This window comes from Taeniopygia guttata, chromosome 2 (genome assembly GCF_048771995.1).
Source record: "Taeniopygia guttata chromosome 2, bTaeGut7.mat, whole genome shotgun sequence".
Taxonomy (NCBI): domain Eukaryota; kingdom Metazoa; phylum Chordata; class Aves; order Passeriformes; family Estrildidae; genus Taeniopygia; species Taeniopygia guttata.
The window spans coordinates 82038780-82063812 of record NC_133026.1 but is presented as its reverse complement, the minus strand read 5'-3'; the positions used below and the strand labels follow the sequence as shown (position 1 = coordinate 82063812).

General features: G+C 35.2%; 1 protein-coding gene across 1 annotated transcript in view; it reads right to left on the bottom strand.

The window, feature by feature from the left end:
• Positions 1-24375, bottom strand: part of ABCA13 (ATP binding cassette subfamily A member 13) — a 139559-nt gene extending 115184 nt beyond the window's left edge. The window contains exons 1-10 of the mRNA XM_072924352.1: positions 24107-24375; positions 22839-22915; positions 22495-22616; positions 19749-19943; positions 17769-17933; positions 12000-12177; positions 9618-9757; positions 5252-5365; positions 4411-4501; positions 3354-3362 (exon numbers count right to left, since the gene is read on the bottom strand). Of these exons, the coding sequence (XP_072780453.1) occupies positions 3354-3362; positions 4411-4501; positions 5252-5365; positions 9618-9757; positions 12000-12177; positions 17769-17933; positions 19749-19943; positions 22495-22616; positions 22839-22915; positions 24107-24231 (1216 nt within the window). The 5' untranslated portion in view covers positions 24232-24375. The remainder of the gene's footprint in view (positions 1-3353; positions 3363-4410; positions 4502-5251; positions 5366-9617; positions 9758-11999; positions 12178-17768; positions 17934-19748; positions 19944-22494; positions 22617-22838; positions 22916-24106) is intronic.
• Positions 24376-25033: the final 658 nt, after the last annotated feature.

The following is a 25033-nucleotide window of genomic DNA, read 5'->3' as shown; positions in this document are numbered from 1 at the left end:
GAAAAGAAAGCTCCAGACAGACCTTATAGCACCTTCCAGATCTTACTGTGGGCTGAAGGGGGCCTACAAAAAAGCTGGGGACAGACTTTCTACAAGGGCATATACCAGTAGGACAAGAGGGAATGGCTTTAAACTGTAAGAGAGTAGGTTTAGATGAGAACAGGTTGCCCAGAGAAGCTGTGAATGCCCCAAGCCTGGAAGTGTTCAAGGCCAGGCTGGATGGGGAGGGCTCTGAGCAACCTGATCTAGCAGAAGGTGGCCCCATGACAGAGGGGTTGGAACTATGTCATCCTTAAAGTCCCCTCCTACTGAAAGCATTTTATTATTGAGTGATATATAGATACACAAGACCTTAATTTGAAATCAATAATTAGCTAAGAAAAGCTTTTCTTGTAAGTTAAATTGTTGAATATTTTAGCATAAGAAATAACATATATATTGCTGTTGGCTTGGAGTGTGGTATAACTAAATATTTCTGGAAAAAAAAAATGTCCTAAATGTGCATGAACTTCTGTACTCCATCATAGAAATAACACATATGTGAAAAATGCAATCTACATGAATATTTTAAAATCAAGATCCATACAGTTGACTACCTTGTTTTTTCCCATTTATATATGTAGCAATTATGAATGAAAAACTTGGTAAATCTGTGTTCACTATTATCTTCATATTTCATTAAAAATCAAGTCAGCCATCATCTTCCACTCAACTTGTTTAACCTATCATTAAGTAACTGGGAGGAAATACAAATGGTTTATGTAAAACCATTGCATAGAAGTGCTATTAAGTAAAAATGAAAAGTTGCTGGAAGAATAAATTAGGATAAATCAGAAATAAATAAATTTAGGTCAGAAATTAGAAGAAAGTTTCTAGGTATCAGAAGATTTGGGTGGTGGCACAGTTTTCAGTGATGGCATAACAGCTATTTGTTTCCTGCCTTCTAAATACACACAAAATTATATCACTACAATGAGGGCAGCAGAGGGGTAGCACAAAGGAAAGCTGCTTGTTATGGTCTTGTTTTTTATCACCCTGGCTGTTATACACAGTGTCACATGTAGCCCTCCGTAAGGAGAGCCCTTGATAGTGAAAAAAGAAAATTCACGTCTGGGAGAAATCACAGAAGAAGGACAAGAGAGAGACTCAGCAAGCAAGAATTTAAAAGAGAGCTTGCAGCACAAATGCCTCCCAGTGCCTCCTGAAGGTTTGTAAGGACTGTGCCCAGCTAGGAGCTTACAAGTTCTAGTGGGTCAGGGTTTATATAAGATCAGTAGGAAATTATTCCAAGTTGCTGGGCTGCAAAGCAAGCATAGAGAAAAACAATTGCTCTGCCCACACACAGCTAGGTTAGAAAGTAAAGGGATTAAAAAGAAAACCACAAGCTTTTTAGCCCTCAGCCTAAATATTTACCTTGCTCCACCTGAGTAAATATGACACAGTAATACTGCTAAACAGTTTTAGAAATTGATAACCTTGCGAGCTCTTGCAGTATGATGATTTTATAGAGACATTGGAAGAGTTCTACATCTATCCACTCTGTCCATGACACTTTACAGCAGGAGTAGCATATTAAAAAACATCACTAATTCTGTTAACTTTTTTTTGTATCATTGTAGAGAAATAAAAAAAGATACAAGCACCTTGTATTTGAGGATAATTAAAAGTCATCTGTATGAGAGTGTAGATGTGATAAAAGAAGATATTTGTTTTAGTTAGAAGACATAGTCACAGAGATCGGGAGATTTTAGAAAGCTGGAGCTTTGGATGAAAATTAAAAAGATTGTGACTGGCAAAACCATTAACATGGATATATTCAAGGCTTTAATGGGATGCAAGCAAGGTAATTACAGGACTGAGCAGCTGATGCAATATAAGATTAATGAAATTTTAAAAAAACGAACATAAGAACAGACATTTACAGTTAAGTTACATATGATTATGGTCTAATAAAATGAACAAAAAGTACACAAGCTAAGACAAAAATAAGAGTGCACATAATTTTTCAAGAAGTAAAACAACCAAGTAAATCTGTACAAAGAGGCATAATGAATGCAGAGGAGTGCTCTGGTGCTTTGGAAAGATCAGTTTCACACAGGCATAAATGCCCTTGTGATATATAGCCCCTATTGATTTTCAGTTTTTATATGATCCTAATTTTACCAACTGTATTCCCTTAAAATAAGGAAATCCTAATTTCACAAGCCACACTCACTTATGCCATATTTTTTCTTGACCATCCAAACTATTAACCATTTATTACATATTATCAAATGTCCTTAAGTTCTGTGAGAAAGCTATAGCTTGAGAAACACAGGTACAGATTTCTTTGACTTTGTATCAAAGATGGATCTGAGAATTCCAGAGATCATGGTATCTATTTAATGGAATATTATTTGTCCCTAACCTATCATGTAGTTCTCAGTGTTAGGTCCACACAAACAAAATCCAGCTATTACTCAAACTAATAGATTGAGATAGCTATGCTTCCAGCACACCCTGACGTTTGAGCCTTGCTCTTTCCTCCATCCTATCTTTCCAACAATGTGATTCTGTGGGCTTGGGATTTAGCTGTATTATGATCCACCTTCACCTCAAAGGGTGAGCCGTGTACAACTCAGACTAGTCAGCAATTCACTGGTCAAGAAAATCATCTGAAGGGAAAGCAGATTCATTTGAGTCCCTTGCCTAAGGAAGACACAGAGCCCAGATTCTTTCCAGGTTGAATTCCAGATGCCATTTGTCATTTTTCTTACACTGAAAACATGCACAAGAAGTCCTAGCCTTCAAAGAAAGCCTTCAAACCAAGGCCAATTTCAACTAAATCTCACAACCTGTCTGCTAAAGAAAAGCCACACCAGCTCACACCAGCCATGACTGCACCAGCTCAGGTTAAGATTGAGAGCACACTTCATTTTCAAGCTCTCTGTGGATCTTGGCAGACACTGAAAACCAATAAAAGCTGTATTTCAGGTACATTTATTTATTTTAGCTGTAGTCTTAATTCTTTGTCTGTAAAGCAGACTTAATGACTTACATTTCTGTAAAGTCAATTTGTTCAAAGCAATTATGGTCACAAAGTTCCCCTGTGGGGGAACCTGAGAGCTCATCACTGCCCTCCTCCAGAAAGTGACTGGAACAGATTTTTGTTTGGCTCATAATTATCCAAACAGACACTGACCTGAAACCACACAGATCTGTCCTTTCTACCACAGTCCTCCTCTGGGAAGTACTCTGCTCCCTTTGTCCATGATGGCACACTGTCTGTTATTGCATTTTATCTCATTTTTCTCTCTTTCTGATTCTCAACAGCATGAGCTTTTCTTAAATGACATTGGAATCTGCTTCAGAACAGAGTTTTCCTTCTGGCACACACTGGCAAGCATTTTAATGATCATGCATCCACCTTACTGACAGCTGGACTTACTGTTTTTGTGGGTTTTTTTTCAATTATCAAATTCTTGTAAAATCACTAAGTAACATAAATTTACAGCACAATCCTTTCTCTTCCCCTATTTAAATCCTCAAATATCCCACATTAGTCAAAATAATAATTCCTCTTCTCCTCCATTAAGAACCATCCCCATTGGGCTATCTATCTAAGCCAGGAGGCTCTCTGTCTGACTGCCAGGGCTCACTGCCAGTGCAGAAAGGGAGCAGCCAGGGATGGCTGTGCCCAGGGGGAGGCTGCCAGGCAGACCAATGAATTAATCAGGGCCATTCCTTTCCCACCAGAGCTGCACTAAGCTGGGTCTGGGCCTGCTCCTGCTCCAGGCTGCAGCTCCCACCATTTCACACCTGGCTGTGCACCTGGGCCCTCACTGCTTCCCACGGGGTGGTGCTTTGCCCTCAGCATCATCCCCACGGCCCCACTGGGCTATCCCAGGGTTGGGACTGACCCAGGTTGCTTTCTTTTGACAGTGCAGCTCCCTGGTTACAATCCTCCCTCAGGCTTTTCTGAGGCTCAAGGACACCACACACAACTGATTCTGAATAAATGGAGAAAAAAAATACAGAGAGTTTTTTATCAAACACACTGTATCTAACCTCATTGTCTATTTATTTCTGTCAAAATTTACTACAAAAATATACTTCTACCTAATGGAACTGTGGCTACAAGGTTTATCTCTCTTCACTCCTTTTAAGTATGGATGATACGTTTGAGACTCTCCCATGACACTTTTCCACTTCTGACTTGTTATCAATATTGTTTAAATATTTGAAATTCAAATCATCCAATCACTCAAAAGAAAACAGACAATTACATTTGAGACTAACTCAAGAGGGTAAAGTCTCTTATTACTTTACTTAAGTATCAGTGATGTAACTAAAATATTCAATTTTAACTAAATGTAGTTCTAAGTTAAAGTCTGACAAGGTTAACCATTACATGTATTTTCATATACGCACCATATGCTTGCATTTTTTTGAGGAGTTTTTCCGTGTTGATATCCAAATTACTTTCTATGAAATGCTTTACAAAATTGTTTTGCAGGGCTTCCTGAAATTAAAAGCCATAGATGTTACCTCAGGTTTTTCTTCTCTAAGACAATACAAAATATACATATGTATTAATGTTCAATTCCATTACTAAGATTTCCTGCATGACACTGCAGAAGTCATTTAGCTTCACCATTTCTTTGGTCTTTCCCTCACACATTTCAAATAAATGGGAGTGGGGAGGGGAAGAGATTTAGGAGAGGTGACAGAGGAAGGCACAAATATGTACAACAGAAAAACCCCAGTAAGAAAAATGCCTTTCTTGTACAGTCAATATTTCCCTCACCAGTTTTTTTCATCAGTTTCACATCTTCCTGGCAAACATAAGCAATGAACAAACAAAAAAAAAAAGCGGAAATATTTTAAGTGTTATATTCTAAATGTCATTGCACTATAGAATATAAGTTCGAAAATATATGTAATATTTATCATTTTTTTCTAACTCATTATTTATATAATTTCCATCTAGAAAAATCAAGAACAGCTTTATTTTTAACATCATTTTATTTCCCCTGTTCTTCAGTGATACTGGAGCAATACTGGAGATAGTGAGGAAACATTGCTTTTAAGTATTTTCATGTCAGAAGTTCCTCAGCATCAGTCTCTAGGTTCATAACCTAAAGCTAATCTGCCTCTTTTTCAGCTCTTTTAAAATCTGAAGTCAGATATATGGGTGGTTTTGTATGTATAGAAATACTGTTTTGATCAAACAGCAAAAAGTTGGAAAATAGATCTCCCACAGCTCACCAACCTGCAGTCGTGAGACTGTGAGAACATTTCCACTGGTCTTGAAAATCTCAGACATCCTAAGCCATGTCTCAGAATAACTCTTCAAGTTTTCCACCAAACCAAAAGTGAAATTAGCCTAGGGAAAAAATACACGGAAACAAATTAAGTGAAACGTGTGCACAGTAAATTTTAAGAGACAGAAAAAACTGGCATGCTTTAGATCTTCTGCAACTCCTTTCCATTCCATTTTGATAATCAGCAGAAAGAATATTCATGTTTTATTTGTTTTACCTAAAAAATTAAACATATTTTTTCTTCGCTTGGTTTGTATACCAAGCACATCAAACCTCTCCTGTCCTTTCTGTATGTTTCCCACCTGAAGTATCAATAAAGACTTCTTTATTTTATAGTGTCACCTTCATAGAGAGTATCATGGGGATGCTTGAGAAAGACAGAAATAAGAAATACAGTTTCAAAAGAAAGCCTCTCAGTTTTGTGTCTTTTATTCAAACTAGTTTGACTGAGTACATAACAAAACTGAAATGTGGAAGCACAGTTTGGACAATAAATATAACTGATCAACCAATCTGTTTCAAAATACTCTCACAGAGAAAGATTTGACTGGAATAAAGCAAAATATTTTCTGTCCCAGTCAAACACAGGTTACAATTTCTCTCTTAGTAAACAGCTAGCAATTTTTTCCAGCCTGATTTAAACAGACCGTAAGTATACTCATAAGAAAATATTGCAGTATCTTTTCATTTAAATTGGTGTTATCAGTCACAAAAGTGCATTTAAGAACAATCCAACACAGTTGTTATGATAAAAATTGTGACATTTTCCAGCAAAGATTGTCTGCAGTGAGTTGTAAACTCCAATTTGGGACCACACTTTTTGCAATAATTCCTGTTGAAAGTATACAATTTATACCATAGTATCTTAAGTGCCTTTTTCAAAATCTCACTTTTAGTACAACATGAGAAAACAATTTCTGGTGGCTCTTTCTTCCTCTTTGTAACACAGAACACCCTAAAGAGACCTTGCACATAATTTTGTTCCCCTGAAAAACATTGTGCATTTAACTTCTATGAGAATTCCTATTCCACTTTAAAGCATGATCATTCATTAGGATTAAAGAGAAAGTGATCCTAAATGTTAAACTAAATCTGAAGTCAAGTAGACTAAATAAGTTCTTCTGATCAGAAGTAACACAGAAACCTCATGGACTGAAACCCCCAGACCAGGCATGATGGTGACAAGATGAAGGGAGACCAGGAAGGCTGTGAGGGTGGTAAATAGGCAGCCTGGGAGATTGCTTTCTCCCCAGGACAGAGCAACTACAGGTCACACCAGAACACAAGGAGATCAAACTTTCAGACATCACTAGAAATTATTATACCAAGCAGCTTGTAAGATCTGGGCTCAGTATAGCTTAGTGCTTCTTAACTGGATTCTGCACAGCACAAATTAATGATAATAATAATAATAATAATAATAATAATAATAATAATAATAATAATAATAATAAATAATAATAATAATAATTTTTAAAAGAGTTTGTTTAAAAGTAGTTTTGCTTTTTCACTCATTCATTCATGACCATAGGCATTTGGGAAGTTCTTTTCTCAGAAGCCTTTGGAGAATCTGTCTCTTATCGAAGCAGCAGTAAAAAATAAAGTCCTACAACTTAATGAAGTGAACAATAAGTAGAAGGAAAAGATAATGTCTAGCCAAGAATTTCAAAAGTACTAGAGGATTAAATAGCCGAACTACTCACTGTAGCGTAACCTCCTGATTAAAATTCACTGATTATGAGGGAAGTGGAAAATAGCAAATGCAAAGTTATTTATAAAGATGCTACTATTGCAGACTAATAATTCTGAAATGTAAGTAAGTTTTAATTTTCTATACTAATAATAAATTACAATAAAGAGTAGTAGTAAGCAGAAAATAGAAATAACTACAGCTGAGAGATAAAAACAAAGTATTAAAATAGAAGGTGCCACAGTCTGAAGTGGAAGAACAAGCAAGTGAGGAAGAAGTGATTGATGCAGAACTCACCACAGGCATAATAAATACTAGGAATTCATATAACCCAAAACGCAAGTAGACAAATTATAGCAGCAAAGTCCTTGCAAGCCTGACCCCAATGTTTTTTGGAAATAGCAGAAAATTATTCAAAACTGATTATTGAATATAAGATCAACTCTGAAAATCTTCTGAAATAAGAAGTATTTCTATAAGATCAGTTCATCAGTGGCAAAAAAACTTAGTTGTGAAAGCAAATATCAAAGACATCACATGTGGTCTTTGAACTCCTGGATGCAATGCCTGGTTGGCACTAAACTGTTTTACCCTCAATCACCACCACAGCCTGTTTCTGTGACTGTCACCACCGTCACTCCACACAGTAGAATTGCTGCCTTCTCTGAAACTCAAATCCAGCAACCTCACAATTTATCAAAGAATGGTCAATTACATGCTTTCAAATTTAATAGTCTATGTGGAAAACTTAGAGAATAGGTCAGAGTATACAATTATTGAAGCTGTAATCTGCTACTTTTTTCTTCTAGTAAATAGATGACATGTGGCCACACAGTCTAAAGGAAACTAGAACTATTCCAATTTCAGCAGGAGATCAGGTTTGTAAGAGCTACAGGGTTGGGGTTTAGTAGCAACATTTGAGACATTGAGGACAGTGTTTTGCATTTAAACTTTGTGTTCAAGCAATAGGTGAGAGATTGCTGTAATAAAAACAATAAAATTTCCTACTACTTTCATATTTACACATAAACAGATACCCATTCATTACTGCTTGTTAGATTTACAGCTCTGGAAAGACGGGCAAGAGTGTATTTACAGAGATTTCTGAATAAGCTGATGGAATTTTTGTGAGCCTGAGAATATATAAGTAGAATAAGAGTTTTTACCAAAATGTTTTTATCAATCCAGAGCAGTAAACCCCACCATCAAAAAATGAACCAATCAACCAACAAACCCAAAAAACCAACCCACAAGCCAGCTTCTTTCTGAACTGTATTACTCAGTGAAGATTTCACTAAAAGATCTGTGGGGGAATATATTGTATGTGAAGATATTAATTTTTCCTACAGATGTTTTAAGAATGGAGGTTTAGCATATTAATTTGTTAAATAATGCGGAAATATTTTAAGTGTTATATTCTAAATGTCATTGCACCATAGAATATAAGTTCAAAAATATATGTAATATTTATAATTTTTTCTAACTCATTCTTTATATAATTTCTATCTAGAAACATCAGGAACAGCGTTATTTTTAACTGACTAGAATTTTTAAATTAATTATACTGTATTCCAGAGCGATAACCAATGTTCCCCAAATTAATTTATTTAACTGCAAAGCATGAAATCACTCATCTTTTTTTCTGATTCAGAACAGAAACTGTAAAGTTACATAGTATCTGCTATCTACAGTGGGGGTTTTGGCTTAGTTTTTTGCTATATTTTTAGAACACAATCTTAATACCACAATGTTTTCAATTTACAGAGAATATAGTTACCATCACATTTAAAGTTATTATGGTCTTTTTGTATACTGCTTACAAGCAGCATTTTTTTTTCTAATTTCTATTCTTGCAATAACTAATACTGCAGGTTAAAAGTCATATATTTAGAAGATCAATGCAAAATTTGCAGAGAAATCTAAAACAAATCGTAAACCCTTCTTTACAGAAGTGCCTCTAAGCTAGGCATGAAGATGCATTTCATTGTCAATAATCACACTCAAGAAAGAACACCAACCATAGCAGAACTGCAGAGATCATAAAGCTCTTCAATACCATCATCAGCATCCACACATACAGCACCTCAGTTATGACTGGTCAGTCAACTACTGGTGCTAGAAACAATCATTGAGGATGAATTACTGATTAAAGTTTTTTTCTTTTTAATTCAGCTCAGTGACTCCCTAAGAACAAGCTTTTTTTTCCCTGGGGACATCCCTTCCCACAGGTCTCTATGCCGCCCCATTACAGTTCCCATGATAAGAAAATGTTGTAGGTAAAATCTTCCCCAGAATATGTGCACCCTACACCTCGAGTCAACATGATTCACAGGACACTTCTGCTGTTGTGGTCTTTTTAATCTTTCTATACTTGCTTTAAAGGACTTTGAGCAAAATTCCGCTTTTCACACTGAGTTTGAACCACTGTAACAAGTAGAACAGAAGTTAAGAGAAGCATTAAGTTTAAAGTGGGGACAAGTGAGGCCTCAGGGGGCAGGTTGGATCTATTTTTCTGAAATGCAATTATCCAATTGCTTCTGCCTACCCTGAAAAAGGTGGACCTTTAAAACAAATTACAAAGACAAAATCAATACAGAGAAATAGTGTCATTTCTTGATACCCACCTTCTCCATCACCAGGTCAATCATGCTGATGTTTGAATTGTACAGGATCTTCCCATGTAATAAAGGTTTCAGGAAAGTCCATAGCAATGCCCCATTAGGAGCTTGCAAAATCTCTTGATAAAGCTTCAAGCAAAAAGGAGCTGCAAAAACAAAGATTCACATTTAAGACTGACAAGACAGGTGAAATTGAAATTTTTTTATTCAAATACAAGCTTGAGTCTTATTTTAGAGTCTACCACAGCACCATGCCAAAAACTGTTACCAGTGTTTGGTAACACCACCATGCAACCACCACTAAGCAAACAGTACAACCAATCAGTTTAAACACAGTCTATGATAGTGTTGAGGATGCAGAACTCTAAACACTAAATAAGAAAAAAAAAAAGAATCAGAATCTTAAGAGTTCCTCACATTTCTGAAAAGCAACCTGTGAATTACATCTATCCTAAGTGTTACATTAGTGCATTTTAGAGCAGAAGGATATATGAAAAACCTCTGCCCACACAAGTGAATTCAGAGTGAAAAGTCACCTTAAAAGAGAAAAAAAATTCCTTCCACATCCTGCATTGTTCTGTAGCTTTGGATTCATATATAAGAAAGAAGTAGAAATATACAAAATCCTTCAAAAATACAGACTTTTCTTTTTGTATACTCTTACAAGAACCTACCAAAAAAAAACAAGCAAAAAATTGTCACAACACCAAACTTCTTGATTTGAAAAATCTAATCAATTGTTTTTTCCATTCCTTAATAAAAAGTATATCCCTATATCACATGGGGCTACTAATGCATTAGGGTGTATGTCCTTCAGAACTGGGATCTAAGGAATGGTTTCCAAGATATCCCACTGCAGCTGTACTCATGTAAAGGCAATGAGTTCCTATGAGAAACATTTAGATTTTTATGCCTGACTCATGTTTTTGGGTTTTTTTCAATTTATTACAAGTGTTTTCAAAATATCCTTTTTCTAATACTCTGAAGAAATATTAAATAATATCATTAACTCCTCAAAGAAGACAAATCTTTTTACATAACGAAAAACTAGGCCAAAATCATTTAAACTCCTGACAAAAATTAAAGAAAGAAGTGCCAGAAATGTTTCATCAAGAATGTTTCTTTTCATCATGAAACAGTTCTTTGCCCAAATTTTTACTTTCTTGAATGAAACAATGACTAGTAAACATGATCCTTGCTAAAGAACAGCAAAGAACTAAGAGGCTAGAAGTTGGCCAGACATAAACGTCAATAGACTAAAGACACAGAAGATTTGCTAATCTGGGTTTGCTGCGATCTTCAGAAAGTCATTAGGAAGTGTTTGGTATACATAAAATACATACAAGTTAATAACTGCAGTATGAATCAAGTAAGTGGCTTCAATTTTTTTTAATTTTCATTTTCCATTGCCCCATTTAAAAATTGGTAAAATATTGGCAATAGTATTAATTAACTCATGGAAATGTTGGAACTAACTTATGCCTTAAATACTGCAGAGTCCCATGGCAAAAAGGTCTCACAGCACAGCAGAGTTGTGACAACTTGAAAAAAAAAAAAAAAAAAATCAAGAGTGTGATTCTGGCCTAACCAGCTTTTAAAGAGACTAAGTTCCAAACAGTCTGTCTAATCAGCCATCCAGCTGACTTCATTCATCCAACAGGAAAGAAAAGCAGAGCTGCCTGCTTACCACTACATCCCACACATGTAAGTGAAAATGCCAAAGCAGAGCTCTGGCTTCCTCCCAAGGCTCCCAACCAAGCCAGGAGGAATTGCTGCGTGTAGAAACCAACAGATGACAGAGGCTTCCCTAGTGACACTCTGTCACTGTATTCTTCTCTTGCACAGGGCCACCTGAGGCACTAACAAGGTTATTAACAATATTAAAATTAATCAGGGTAAGTCAAATGTGTATTGAGGAAAGGGAGCAAAGGTGAAACTATATGAGAGCTAAGGGATTTTCTGAGCACTAGAATAGGAATAGCAACCATTTAAAACTCATTCTATCCAAAATAGAATGTATATTTTTATATTTTACTGCTCTATAATATCACAGCTTTGTGCTCACCAAAGAAAGATAAGCAGCAATAAATTCTCTATTTTTTATCTCAAATATATGTTTTTAATACTAAGTACTTTTAAAATGCTAATAAAACTGTCTCAAACACAGGAATGCTCTCATTTATTATGTGCCAACACAGAAAAAGAAGGCTCTGTTATGTCTCACCCACAATTATCTCATAGCCACTTAACATTTATTGATCAATACTTTGTGCTCAAGATGACAGTGTCAACTAAGATGTCAGTGAGTATGTAAACATTTTCATTTAAGTGGAAAAACTTCTCTTAACTCTGAGATCATACTGCAACTTGTCAGATATTTTTTCTTACTCGAATCTTCAGGAATGCCATATTTTGCCATATTTTCCTCCAAAAGTCCCATGATTCTGGGCATGTCTATGAACAGGTTTGCATTGCTGAAAAATGAAGATTCTTCTTTACATACTGCCTTGATTACAGACTCCAGGGATCCAACAGCTGAACTTCTGAACTGTCCACCTTGCAAAAACTAGAGCAAATGAACAAAAATACAGATGAATCAAAGTTGCTTAAAGTAGGTTCAAGGAGTAGCCCTGGTGTTCTGTCAATATTGACATCTAAGGAGATTGACAAAATTAGGCTGCTGAAACAGCCTATTAGAATGAAGGCCCACTGTGTTAATTTCTTTTCTTCTGATCACCATTATTATGGGGAAAGGTAATGTAGCTTTAGTTGTCAGGATACTCAATGAAAGAGAGCGGCATAATGCACCACACTGAAACTAGAAAAATACTGTGTAGTAGTTAGGCAGAAAAGGACTGAAAATATCAAGACAACTGGGTGACAGATACCCTGATTCCAATGCTAGTTTTCACAAAAAGTGCTTTTCTGGTGGATTATTCCTGTGTCACAAAGGCAGCAGAAACAACTAAAGCCATTTTGCTATAAACATTTGCAGTGAATACAGTTGTTAATAAAAAAATATATCTATTCAGATGCCCTAAAAGCCTATTTTTCAAGTACTTCTTTTAACTTGTTAGATGTGCTTACAGTTTTTGCACATCTTGAGTCATACCATCATTTATTATTGCCATTTGTTCATGACTAGCATACTTCTAATGAGGAGGGAAAGCAATCTGACTGCTTTTATGGCTTAAGCACCATCATTCACCAGACTCAAAAAGGAAGAAGAACAACAATAGTCTCATCCTCTGTGCTCCACTTTTCAAATAATGGGCTTCGATTGTAAGTGATATCTTATGGAAGGCTGTACAGGTGCACAGCTCTAAGAGGACACAACTGCAAGACATCTTGCTGCTGTGGCACAAATGAAGAATGCACTGGCTCGCCTGATACTCATTACTGCAGCAGATGCTTGTCAAGAAAGGCATAACTAAACTATCAGACATCATTTGAAGATTCCACAACTGGCAAGTAGAAAAAACACTGCGCTATGTCAAACACACACATTCGGCACAGAAAAAAATTAGCATTTTATCACTGGAATTTTTTTTAAACAGAAGAGTCAATTTTCAAAGTAATACAGCACTTTACATAAAGACATAATCACAGACAGTTTGGAAATTGCGCTGTTAGAAACAGTTTATCCTGATCAATGCATTTGTTGAAGTGCCAGGTGCTTCTTTAGTAATCCTGGAGGAATATTAGTAAGTGTTGTTTAAAACTCAGTGTTAGTTTCTCCCAAAAATCTTACTTTTAGCAGAGAGTTTCAGCACAGAGAAAAGTAAATAAGTAATACCCATATTTCATAATAAAATCATCCACAGCCCTTGAATGAATCTGTTGGCATGGACTTCACTGGAAAAATAAACTTTATTTATGCACAATGCTGTATAAAATTGGATATGAATCTTTATTAGTGACTATTTGCACTAGAGGGATAAATGAGGCTTATTTCAGTCAAAGAGCACAAACGTGCTAATTAATTCCAGTTCCAATCAAAATAATTTGAAATTGAAATAATGAATATTTATGCGGTAAGCTGCCACTACCAGGCTGAATCTACTTACTGTCTTTCAACTAAATATCCACTGACTCAAAAAGATATGTTTCTTAAAATTTGGCTTTGATAAAGTATGAGGAATATATAGTGTGACTTTCACCAAAAAAAATACTTATCTTTGATCTAGTTTAAACTGTATAAAGTAGGGCTGTAATTAAGACTGATGAATCCAAACAACCAACCTCCTACAAACGAATCAGTCAAGCAAGCCACTGTAGCAAATTCATGGAAGAGAAAAGTTGATATGGAAGATTAAAAGGTTATCTGGAACTGGATTTTCAAATGGAGGCAAAAACCTCATAGCATAGGAGCTTCTGACCTAACCGAACAACTGTATGCCAAAAAGATATTATTAATAAAACCAAATTCACATGGAATAGAAATACCAGATACTCAGAAAAAGAGAATCAAAAGCCATACTGGGCTACAGCTTGCACATAAATCTAAAATACATTCTGAATTATTACATTAGAGAGAAACAAAAAGAACAAATAATGCAGTTTTCCTGGGAAAGTACAAGGAGCTTCAAGATAATTCAAAATTTGGTGAAACCTAAGGGCTATTCAGAGAAATAGATAATCCTAATTCTTGGGAAAAAACATAAAAAGAACAAAGACTTTTTCATCCTGAAATTGACAAATCAGGGGAATAAGAGCAAAATTTCTGATTTGATTAAACAGTTTTCAGAAGCCTATCAAATTAAGATGGCACTATTTGAAGAGTAGAAAAATCATATATACTCCAGAATGAGAAGTATAATAATCCAGGAAATAATGGATATCTCATTCTGATATTTATTAGAGCAAGACATACAGTGAAATTTAAAGGGGAGAACATTAAAGCAAAAAATATTTGAGAAGTAAAATTTAATGGCATCTCAAGTTATCATTCCTGACCAACACAACATATTTACATGGGAGGGCTAGTCCTTTCTCCACAAGAAAGTTACAAGCTGTGTCAAATTTAGGTGAATTCTAACAACCAATTAATGCTCATGCTCTAGAAAATATTAATCATCAATTAATCCAATTGCTGATTAATAGTGGTGAAGAAAATGGCATTAAGAAGATATTGCAGGGAGTCTATTAACAGGAAAGAAATCACAGGATTACAGAGAAGCTATTAGTGTTATTCCTGTGAGCCCTGAAAGAATCAAATTGCCTAAATTTGCCTATCATTTAATATCGGAAGGCATTGCAGGAGAAAAGAGGATGAGAATGCAATATGGCAAGAAACCAAATACCCAATTCAAAGCAAATTGAATAGAAAGATAACCAGTTCAAAATCTTATTTATCAATTGAAATAATGAGATGTTGCTATAAAATGGAGTATATCAATATAGTATACATATATAGTGATACAGTATATCACTCAGTATATCACTGATCCTTAATCATCTAAGAGACAAAGCTGTGTGCAGTTTATGAAAAAGTTGAATGCAAGTTTAGAAAAGTCATTTTAGTAGGTATAGACAAGAATGAGCAGGCTACACGAGTCATCAGTTGCAATTCCCCTCAAGCACTGCACACATTTCTTCTTCGACATTCAGGATTAGCCTTAGACCAGCATGCAAAAATTATTCTACGATATCTTAAGCAGCTGAGAGCCTGATAGAAAAAGCTAAAGCAAAAAAACAAATGCCAAAACAAGACACTCAGACCTATCAAAACAGGGGACAGTAACTGGCCTTCCACACACATATGGGCAAGACAGAGAAGTTAAAAATGCTACAGAACACTTTTGATACAAGAATAAACACAGTAGCCACAAATAAACCTAGGTCAGAATTTTATTAATTTAAAACCCCAACAGGTTGTTCTACAACAATAGCTTCAACACGGGATTTATTTAAGTTAGTGGAAGGATTACTGGCCATGTCTCACAATTAACAGTATTTAGCAATTAAGGAAGTCACTGCAGCTTATCTATTGATGAGTGACAAGCATCCAAAAACACAGGTATGAAAATATAAGTGAATAATTTCAAATAGCAAAACACAAGCAAAAATCATTATTGAAATTAGCAATGTTTTTCTTCAGCGAGTTATCCATTCACTCAGTGTTTTTAACAGTAGAACCTGGCGCCATATTCTAGTTAATGCTGATGGGTAGATAATGAGGTTTGACATCATCTTTTATTATAATACATTTACCTTTTCAATTCAACTTCACATTTTACAGATATATTAAAGTTAGTTATTCCTTTCAATTTTTCCTTTCAGGCAAAAATCTATGTTGATTAGTATGAATAGTTGGCAAATACTTTATTACCACTTTCATTATATAAATAATTTTTTTAATTAACGTCAATGTCTTTCTGAAAAAGGTTCACATATTTTACCCTAAAAACATTTACATTATTTATCTGATAGTCTTTCAAAGTCACTGAATTACTTTGCTCTTGGTAATTATCAAAACAAAAATCCATAAGGTTGGGCTCTTTTGAAAATAGAAGAAAACATTTAAGGAGGGAAGCGTATAAGCAATATATGCACTTCAGTGGAGCGCTTATTCAACAGTACAAGTCTGGCCACTGTAGAAAAGATGTAAAAAATAATCAATAATTAAAACTTATTGGAAAGTATAAAAAAAATCAATTTAAACAACAAAAAAAAGGACACTTACACTTTTACTAGTCTTCAAAATTAAAAAAAAAAAAAACAGAGACAGAAGAACCCTTGAAATCAAAAATGTAATTTATTAATAAAAGAAATAGACACTGATTATTTTAATCCTCCACAAATTATTAGGTGACCAATAAGTCCCAGCAATCTCACAAGAAAAAGCTATTTAGCAAAACATTAGAAAATAAAGACTATGTGGAGAAAAAAAATATCAAAAAAGGTTAGAACTATAAAAAACCAAAATTTCCAAGGTTAAATCTATGATTTATTACAGGATAATAAGAGTGACCACAGAGCAAAGCTTAAAACTTTGAGCAGATGGCCCTCTGCTGTTCCAATTGTTCCTTTGCAAACTTTTTTTTAAACAGCACCCTTTGAGAGGTTCTTCTATCAAATAAGGAGCATTGGGATTGTAGTCCAAAAATAATATTTCATTTGCTGAAAGGAAATTCTGACACAAACAGAAGTAGTTTAAGGAAAGTAGAAAAAATACAAGTGTCTGATAAAAATCACCATTAATTGCAGCAGCCACAGAGCTATCCCAAAAAGAGAAGCTCAGAACCAAAACTGATAGATGCACCAGAACAGCATTTTTCAACATGTCTCTATCACACAGATTAGAAGATCTTGAAAAATGTATCACTAAGGAAAATAGTACTTAAGGCAGTGTTAACTCTGTACTCTAGCAATAAACCAGATTGCACCGTCTATCACTGTGGGATCTTTCAGAGGTTTGCAATTTTAAACCAGATTCAATCCTCAGGTTTCCACAAAGGACAACAAACCCAAAAGGCAATGTCATGGGGGTCAGCAGGTCTTCCTATGGAATTGGAACCGGCTTAGAGATAGAAATATTTCTGGTGATTCGTTTAACACTAGATCCACCACTGTGCTAGCTGTGTAGGTGCCCATACAGCAACTGCCCTTAAAGGCAGGGACAAAAGAAATACCCACACTCACACTTCATGTCACATTTTTGTCAGAACTCTCCCACAAACCCCTTAGGTAACACGAACAGAAACACATGGCAGATAGAAGAACTGCATAGGCTGTCTTGAACTCATATGCTTTAAAAAAGCAAAGCTATTTCTTGTAAAAAAAAAAAAAAAAAAAAAAAAAAGTGGTCTGCTTTTAAAAACAAACAAAAAATGCTATAAGCAAAAGAAACCTGGCTAGCTATCTACAAATCACCGATGATAGACAATGTTAGCTGACAAACACTGAGGTAACTTAGACTAGAACCTCATAAGCTAACAAAAAAAGAGATGACAGAAACAGCACATCACTAGTCTCAGAATTACCAAACTGCTTGAATGAGACCAAATGAAACTTCCTAGGCTTTATGGACTCTTCTCAGCATTCTCTACTTTCTAGGAAATCATTTCTAGTAGTGTGCCTCCTTACTAAGCACATATCCCTACCTAATCACCTCAAAAGGGGAATTAATTTTGTATATTGAAATCCTACACATACCTGCTGCAATGCAGAGACATCAAACAGACCAATATTTTCAATTCCTTGGAGGAATACTGGAAGCTTTTCCATGACATGGTGGACTTTATTGAGAAGTGAACTGATACTAGAAACCACATCCAGTAGTATATTTAATACATTGCCTATCTCAGGTGGTATCTGGACCTTGAAATAGAAGGAAAAAAAAAATTCCGGTTAGAAACAAATATTAACCTTTCAATGAAACACTCGAAATTATTCAGTCTTTTTCTAAAACTGATTATACAATGTTCTTACAAACCATATTTAACAAAACTCTTTTTGATATAACTCTCCAGTTACTGTCAGATTAAGCTGAAGATAAGTTCTCTGTAATGTAATGTTAGAACTGACTTATGACAAAACAGAAATTAATATTCAGAGAATATGTTTACACCTGCCAAGTTAAAGAGAGCTTTCCAACCCAAGATGCTAATGGTATCTGGAACATTCTATCCTTTTAGAATTCAGTGTAAATAGAAACTTTTCCTTCACCACTTTAAAAATGTTCAGTGCAATAATTTCATAGTCTAAAAATAATTTGTAAGTTAAATTAAATCTAGAAACCATTTTCATTGCTTAATATGACTCCTAAAGTAACTAACTTTCCTACCACACTCTTCTTGTCTTTAAATTTTTCATGCCCAAAGTAATTGTATGCATTTTATTACCTACTTGACCCAAGTTCAATTGGCCGTTTGCTATTTCCACCATCAAATTTCTCATTATGGATTTTCTCTCTGTTCCCTTTGCTTTTGGGTATTAGTTAGATGATACAATACTACAAACTGATTCATTGTTACCTGTCTATACAAAATAATAAAACCACTATAATCTCATTAAACAGTTTCAGTTCTTCCTCTGATTATCTATTTTATCCACCTTTGTCTTCCTACAAGCAAGACAAAGCAAATGTTTGTGCTTTTTCTTCTCAGCCTTTAAAAAAAAAAATGAAAGAGACCCATAAAAAAATCTTATTTGGCTAAAAAAAGTAGCAGAACTTCCATTTTAGTTTAGGATTACCTGGCAATATTTTTTTCTCTTTGCTAGGATCTGATTAGGTTTCCATAGAGCAGTAGAAACACTAATCAGAACAAGCACTGGTTTATTTTCTTCTGTGTTTTTCCCTTCTAGGTTTGCAGATAATTCAGGAAGTAAAATATTTTATTTCTCCTCTGGTATCTTTACCCACTGTGGAAAATTGTCTTGTTTTTTAAAATTCTATTTCTAATCTGCTTGACAGAGTGTGCAGCATCCAGAATACAACCAGACCCCTATGGCTTTAGAACAAACCATTTTTCCCCACAATGTTATAAGGATATTTCAGCTATTCATGCTCACATTTTTATGTTCTGTCAATCAGTTATCCCCAAAAGAACTGAAGTAAATGTCTTCTAACTATCCCATTCAATAATTCTGCTCTTACAGATAAAACCATTGTCTCAATGAATAACCATACTAGATTCCAGATTATCTACAGCTGTACAGATAATACAGTATATTATTATATATATATATATATATATATACACACACAGTGCTACAGACATTTGCATCCACACTGCTCTGAATTCATCCTAGAAAATAGTTTTGTCATTCTTGTGATGTGAGCTCCTATGCTGGTTTTTGTTCAAATTTTGTCAGATCAGTCTTCCACCCTTACAAATAATCAAGTGACTAAATGCATGAACTGCAAACTCTGCTAAAGATTAATAAAAATATGTCTTTGACCTCCTATGTTTTTTGCAAAGCTTTCGTAAGTAACTCCTCAGTGATAATTTACCTGAGGAAGCACCTATCAGCCCCATTCTTCAACTGTTACTTTTTAGGGAGCCAAAAAAAGACAAAAAATGCCATATGTCCACTGTTTGCTTTCATGGAGAAAGAACATCTGAAGAAATAACAGAATTATTAAGCTATCTACCTCTATGTTTCATACCACCTTCCAATAAAGTATCTTACCTTGTAAATGATGTGACGTACATTCAAATTTTGTATAATCAATACAAACATGGTATACAAGTCCAGTGCTGGTAAAGAGCATAATTCTTCCACTACCAGGGAAGTTCTATTGTTTTCAGGGAGCTTTAGCAGCAGGCTAAGTACTTCTTCATCACATCTTCCAGTTAAAGCTACCACAAAGGCACTGTAAAGAACCTATCACAACATATGTGTATTAAAAATGTTTCTCCCTAAAATGCATCACCTTTTCTTATAGTCAAGAAGGTGAAAATTTGTGTCACAATAACATGACAATTTGAAGGCACGAACAGACCTGAAATAATAAACCATACAGCTTTATATCAGATTGCTATGTTCTTACTTTATACTCCTTGTACATATAAAAAAGATGAAGTATATTTCTTATAAGAATTTGCTTTCATTTTTCACAGGCCAATCACTCATTCTTGAGCATTCATACCATAAGCAGGCATATTTACAATGCTGAGCATACTCCTAGCAGATATACACCTCTGCTGCAGAAACACCTGTAGATCAAAATCTAGGCATGTGAATCACTAACAGCAAACAATACAGTCCTTCCTTCTTTCAAAGGACACACAAATGTAACACTTGGGGGTGCCTATATGGCATAATGTCTACTCTGAGTCAGCACACATTTCTCAGTTAAATACTGCTTTAAAGTATTATTTAATAGCAGGTGAAGGGATAAATGCCTAAGCAGACCCTGGGTGAGACTATAATAAAACCATCTTGGATAATGGCAAGCGCCTGAAGTCCACATATCTCAGGAGTTCTTAACTACCCATTCTCAACAAGTCCAGAAAAATCACAAGTTTTTTAGGAACCTGTAGGAGCCAAAAAACAGGGCTCCATTGTACTGCTTAGAGCAAAATCTGCCTCTACTGCCTCCACTGAATGCATCTCTTGCTGCTAACAGTACCCAGTCAGGATATGCAATTTAACTCTTTAATTCCTATGAACATTTTATTTTCCAACTTAATAATTTGGTTTTTTTGATCTTTATTCTGGAACAGAATTTTGTCTTTGTGATCTACAAGGTTTTCTGTCTATTTAAAGATTCACTTTTTTGTGTGTGCATTCAAGAAACAGAATACAAACATGATTCTCTGAGCAGCATAAGATGATACTGATTTGGACTTCTTGCTGGGGAGGAAATTTGTCTAGGATGCAATTTGAAATTTATTTCAAATGTGCCTCACATGAATATCACCATTTCAGTGCAGTTTTAACACATTCTATGGTGTATCCCCTAGGTTAAGTTCCTTTGAACTTTTCTTGCAGCTTTCTGAGCACCAGAGCTAATCCAAACTACAACATTCAGTAAATGAATGCTTATAGTCTTCAGGTTACAAGTTTTAAATTATTTCAAATCACTCCATCACATGGCAATGAGCATGACCAGCACATAACATTGTGGCAGAAATTATGGGTGAATACAATAAGCACACAAAATTCCCAGGCTTAATCTTACTGTACCAGAGGCAAGCACAGTAGTAGTACATAATCACAGGAATATAGGGCTACAATGGGCTTATAGCTATCATTAGGTTATCAGACAGTGGCTTTATAGACAATAAACATAAGGGGAATGCCTAAAATATATCTCATAGAAAGTACTTGTGAGCTAAAATATAGCTCATAGAAAGTACGCCCATCGCTCTAGAAAGTATTTGTGCAGCTTCCATGATCAGTAAGAGGCACATGCCTTTAATGCTCCAGTTGGACTGGGGGAGGATTTAAGCACTAAGCAAACAAAAAATTCTGTATCATTATCCAAACGTGAGACGTGTATATATCTAAGCTCTACATGAGACTGGCAAAAAGTAATGATAGAAAGTAATTTGACAATTCAGCCAATTAGCATTATTATTCCAAAAGATCAAAGGTGCACTGAATCCCATTTAACTGAATTGCTTTCAGAAAATTTCTCTCATTACCATTTAGTGGTATCACAATAACAAGCTAACAATAAAGGCAGGCACACTGCCACAGAAGCAGAAGAACAAATCATCTATAACTAGTTATGATGGTCTGAACTGCCTTTTTAATGCTGCACTTTTCACAGAGCTTGCAGCAATTCCTGCAAGCAGAGCATCACTGACACCCAGTGGCTGCTTGACTGAGCTGATCAATCTACACCAAATGTACCTCCAGCTCTTCAACAGACACCCGCAGCAGAGAGAACCTGTTAGCCAGCTGGCATTTCTCATGATTTCAACAGGTTACTGGGATCACAAGAAAAAGCAATGGTAACACACAGCCTTTCCCTCAGAAAACTTGCAACACTCAAAAGTCAACACCTCAAAGTGAATAATATAAGAAGAGTGAGGAACACAAGCAATTTTAAAAATATATACATAAGACAACTCCATACCACAAGGAGAAGAGGGAGTAAGGTACAAAATGATATCTCCAGAAACCCTCATCTTTTCTACAATACCAAGATAGCAAAGCTCCAATTCTGTGTCATCACAAGAGGGTAAAACACTGCTGAAATTAATGCAGCAGTGCCATTTAGACCAGAGGAATAGCGTTACTATAAACTGATTTCCTAATGCATCATGTTATTACTTTAAAGTCCTAAAATTCCCAAAGTATTTCACATGGAAGTGATAAGTGAAAATACAAGATTCCACACAAACAACGTCGCTTGTTTTGCTTCAGCTGGCACACCATGTTATAGCTTGACCCACTAATTTGACACCTCTTTTTGATCTTTTACCTCTGTATGAGAGACACTGGTTTCCAAGAGGGTATTGACAGTTTCTTCAGAAATATTGACAGAAGAACCAATGTCCAGCCTCAATTTAGTAATATTCTGCACAAAATCTTTGACTTTCACATCTGGAAGAGAAAGAAAATAGTACCAACAGCATCACATTTATTAATTAGATTTCCTACAGATTGTATCCTTTTCATTCAATGCATTGTGAGTGACAATATTGCCTTATGTCAATAGTCTCCTTAAACAGTGCCTCTTGAAGTTGAAAGAACAAAGAAACAGTTTTATCCTACAAAATTACACGGAAGTGACTTATAGAAAAGTTGAAGAAAACTGGGACCCACCATTCACAAGATTAAAATTGCTGAGGAAATCTGCCGCTGGCTTTTCCGACAATTGTAGCTCCAAATTTTCAGTCACCCTGGAATAATAGCCTTAGTTTCATAGGTTATCAGAACCAAGTCATTGCCATTTCAATGTTAAAAGACAAACATGAACAGTGAAACAGGACTAAAAGAGGCAATAGGGTCTCACTATGCTCTGTGTGCACACATTGTGCATGCAGTCAGCACCTCTACAGACCTGCTCATACAGTATTTATATGGAGCAATGCTCATCATATTTCATGCCTAAATGAGGCTGCATATATAGGCCTACAGATGTCTATATTTATATATATACATATGTAGAGATAGATTTCCATAATGACTAAGGGCCCTAGCAAACAGTAACTGATAGAGGAGGACAGGTCTAGCAATATCTCACTTCCATGTTTCTTACTGAACACACATTTTTAAAGCCTAGAGATACAAATCACTGCAGTCCAGGATAAATAAAAGTCTATCTAATTATAATCTAAGTAACAAAGAGTATGCCCACTTTAGATATTATTTTCTCTTCAAAACTGGACGTGAGCCCATGATATTTAGGAGCAGCATCTAGACTCAAGTTTTTCTATATTATTACTGTAATTCACAGACAATATTCAAGCCTGTTATGAAAACAGTCCAACAGTCAAACCAGTACAGCAACAATTATAATGATGTCTACTTCTAGCTGATTGCAAATTTGAAATACTCTGTAGTAGCAACTTTACTTAAAATCTAATGGTTTTCCCCATGCAAATAACTATCAGAAGTTGTTTGGACTTCAATCCCATCAGTTTACAGTCACCATACTGTGTTTCTAACTCTTTGAACTGCTGAACTGATCTGAATGCTTAATATTTCACAAAAAGATATTCAGCTATTGAGAGGAAAAGCCATATTAAAAGAGCTGTATATAAAAAATTTGGATATCAAAATTTTGACCTAACTGAAGTCACAGGAAATTGAAAGTTTTCTTTAGTTGTGATCCAAAGCATTCATCTGGTAAAGCAGCAAGATCTGCTGCAAGTGCTCGGCAAAAAATATAAGGGTTTTTAGAAGTATTCAGTTATTCTAAATTACTTAAATAATTTGTACGTTTTATCCACTCAGTTTTAAGTTAAATGAAAAAATCTTAAAAAGACAGTATCTCTCCTGTAATTACTTAGTTTAGAACACAGACATATGCACAGAACATCACTAATGATGAAGAACCATTTGGGGTACCAAAACATGAAAGGCTTTACATTTGCAGTCGTCTCTGGATGCTCCCCAGCATTAGCTGGCATTCACAGCTGTCACTGCTGGTATTCTGCAAGGCTCCCACAAAGATCTCCAAAGCATTGGAAAGTTTTTGGTTTATATATGCCATACTCTCACAATCCCCCTTGATGAAAGCTGGCAAATATCTTCTGATATCCTGCAGAACGTGGTGATCACATGGTTAGTAAATTCATGGAGTTGTGTTATAATCTGAAGTAGCAGCCCTTGGCAACTAGATGATTCGTAGTTTCAAATGAGAATATGGGTAAGGTAATATTTTCTTAGTCATTGTATGATTAACTGAAACTAGAATAAACATTTTCAAGAAGCAAGGAATTTTCAAATATTTGAGTTTTGGAAACAATCAGATTGGGAATTTGAACTAGCCTGTCAAGGAGAGTCATCCACTAATAGAAATGCCAACCTTTTAAATTTTGTTTCAAGATAAAATGAACTTTTTTTTTTATTACTTATTTCAGTCTGACCATTTTTATCTCTTTCAAAAAAAAACTTGTTTTGAACATCAGTTTTGATTCAACAAACCAAAATATCTGGATCCTCATATCCAAAGCTTTTCATGCATTATGCTCTGTATAGTATGCACTTTTTTTATTTTCTCCTGAATATTAACAATTTTGGTTTTGCTAAGCTTTTTTAATATTTACAGAAGTAGGTCATAGAAGGATGGTGACTACACAAATGCATTTGGCCAGCAAAAGTCTTCTGTGATATATGAGTGATGCCACTTGTCATCTCTTTACCACATTACTGTTCATATCAGAAAAATGTCTAGGTAGACAAAGCAGCAGAGTTATTTAATAAAGAGAAGACAGATTCTATACTAAAAAGCATGACTTTAGTATTTTGTCTATGTACAGCACCCTGATCTGTGTACACACGTGTGGTATCCA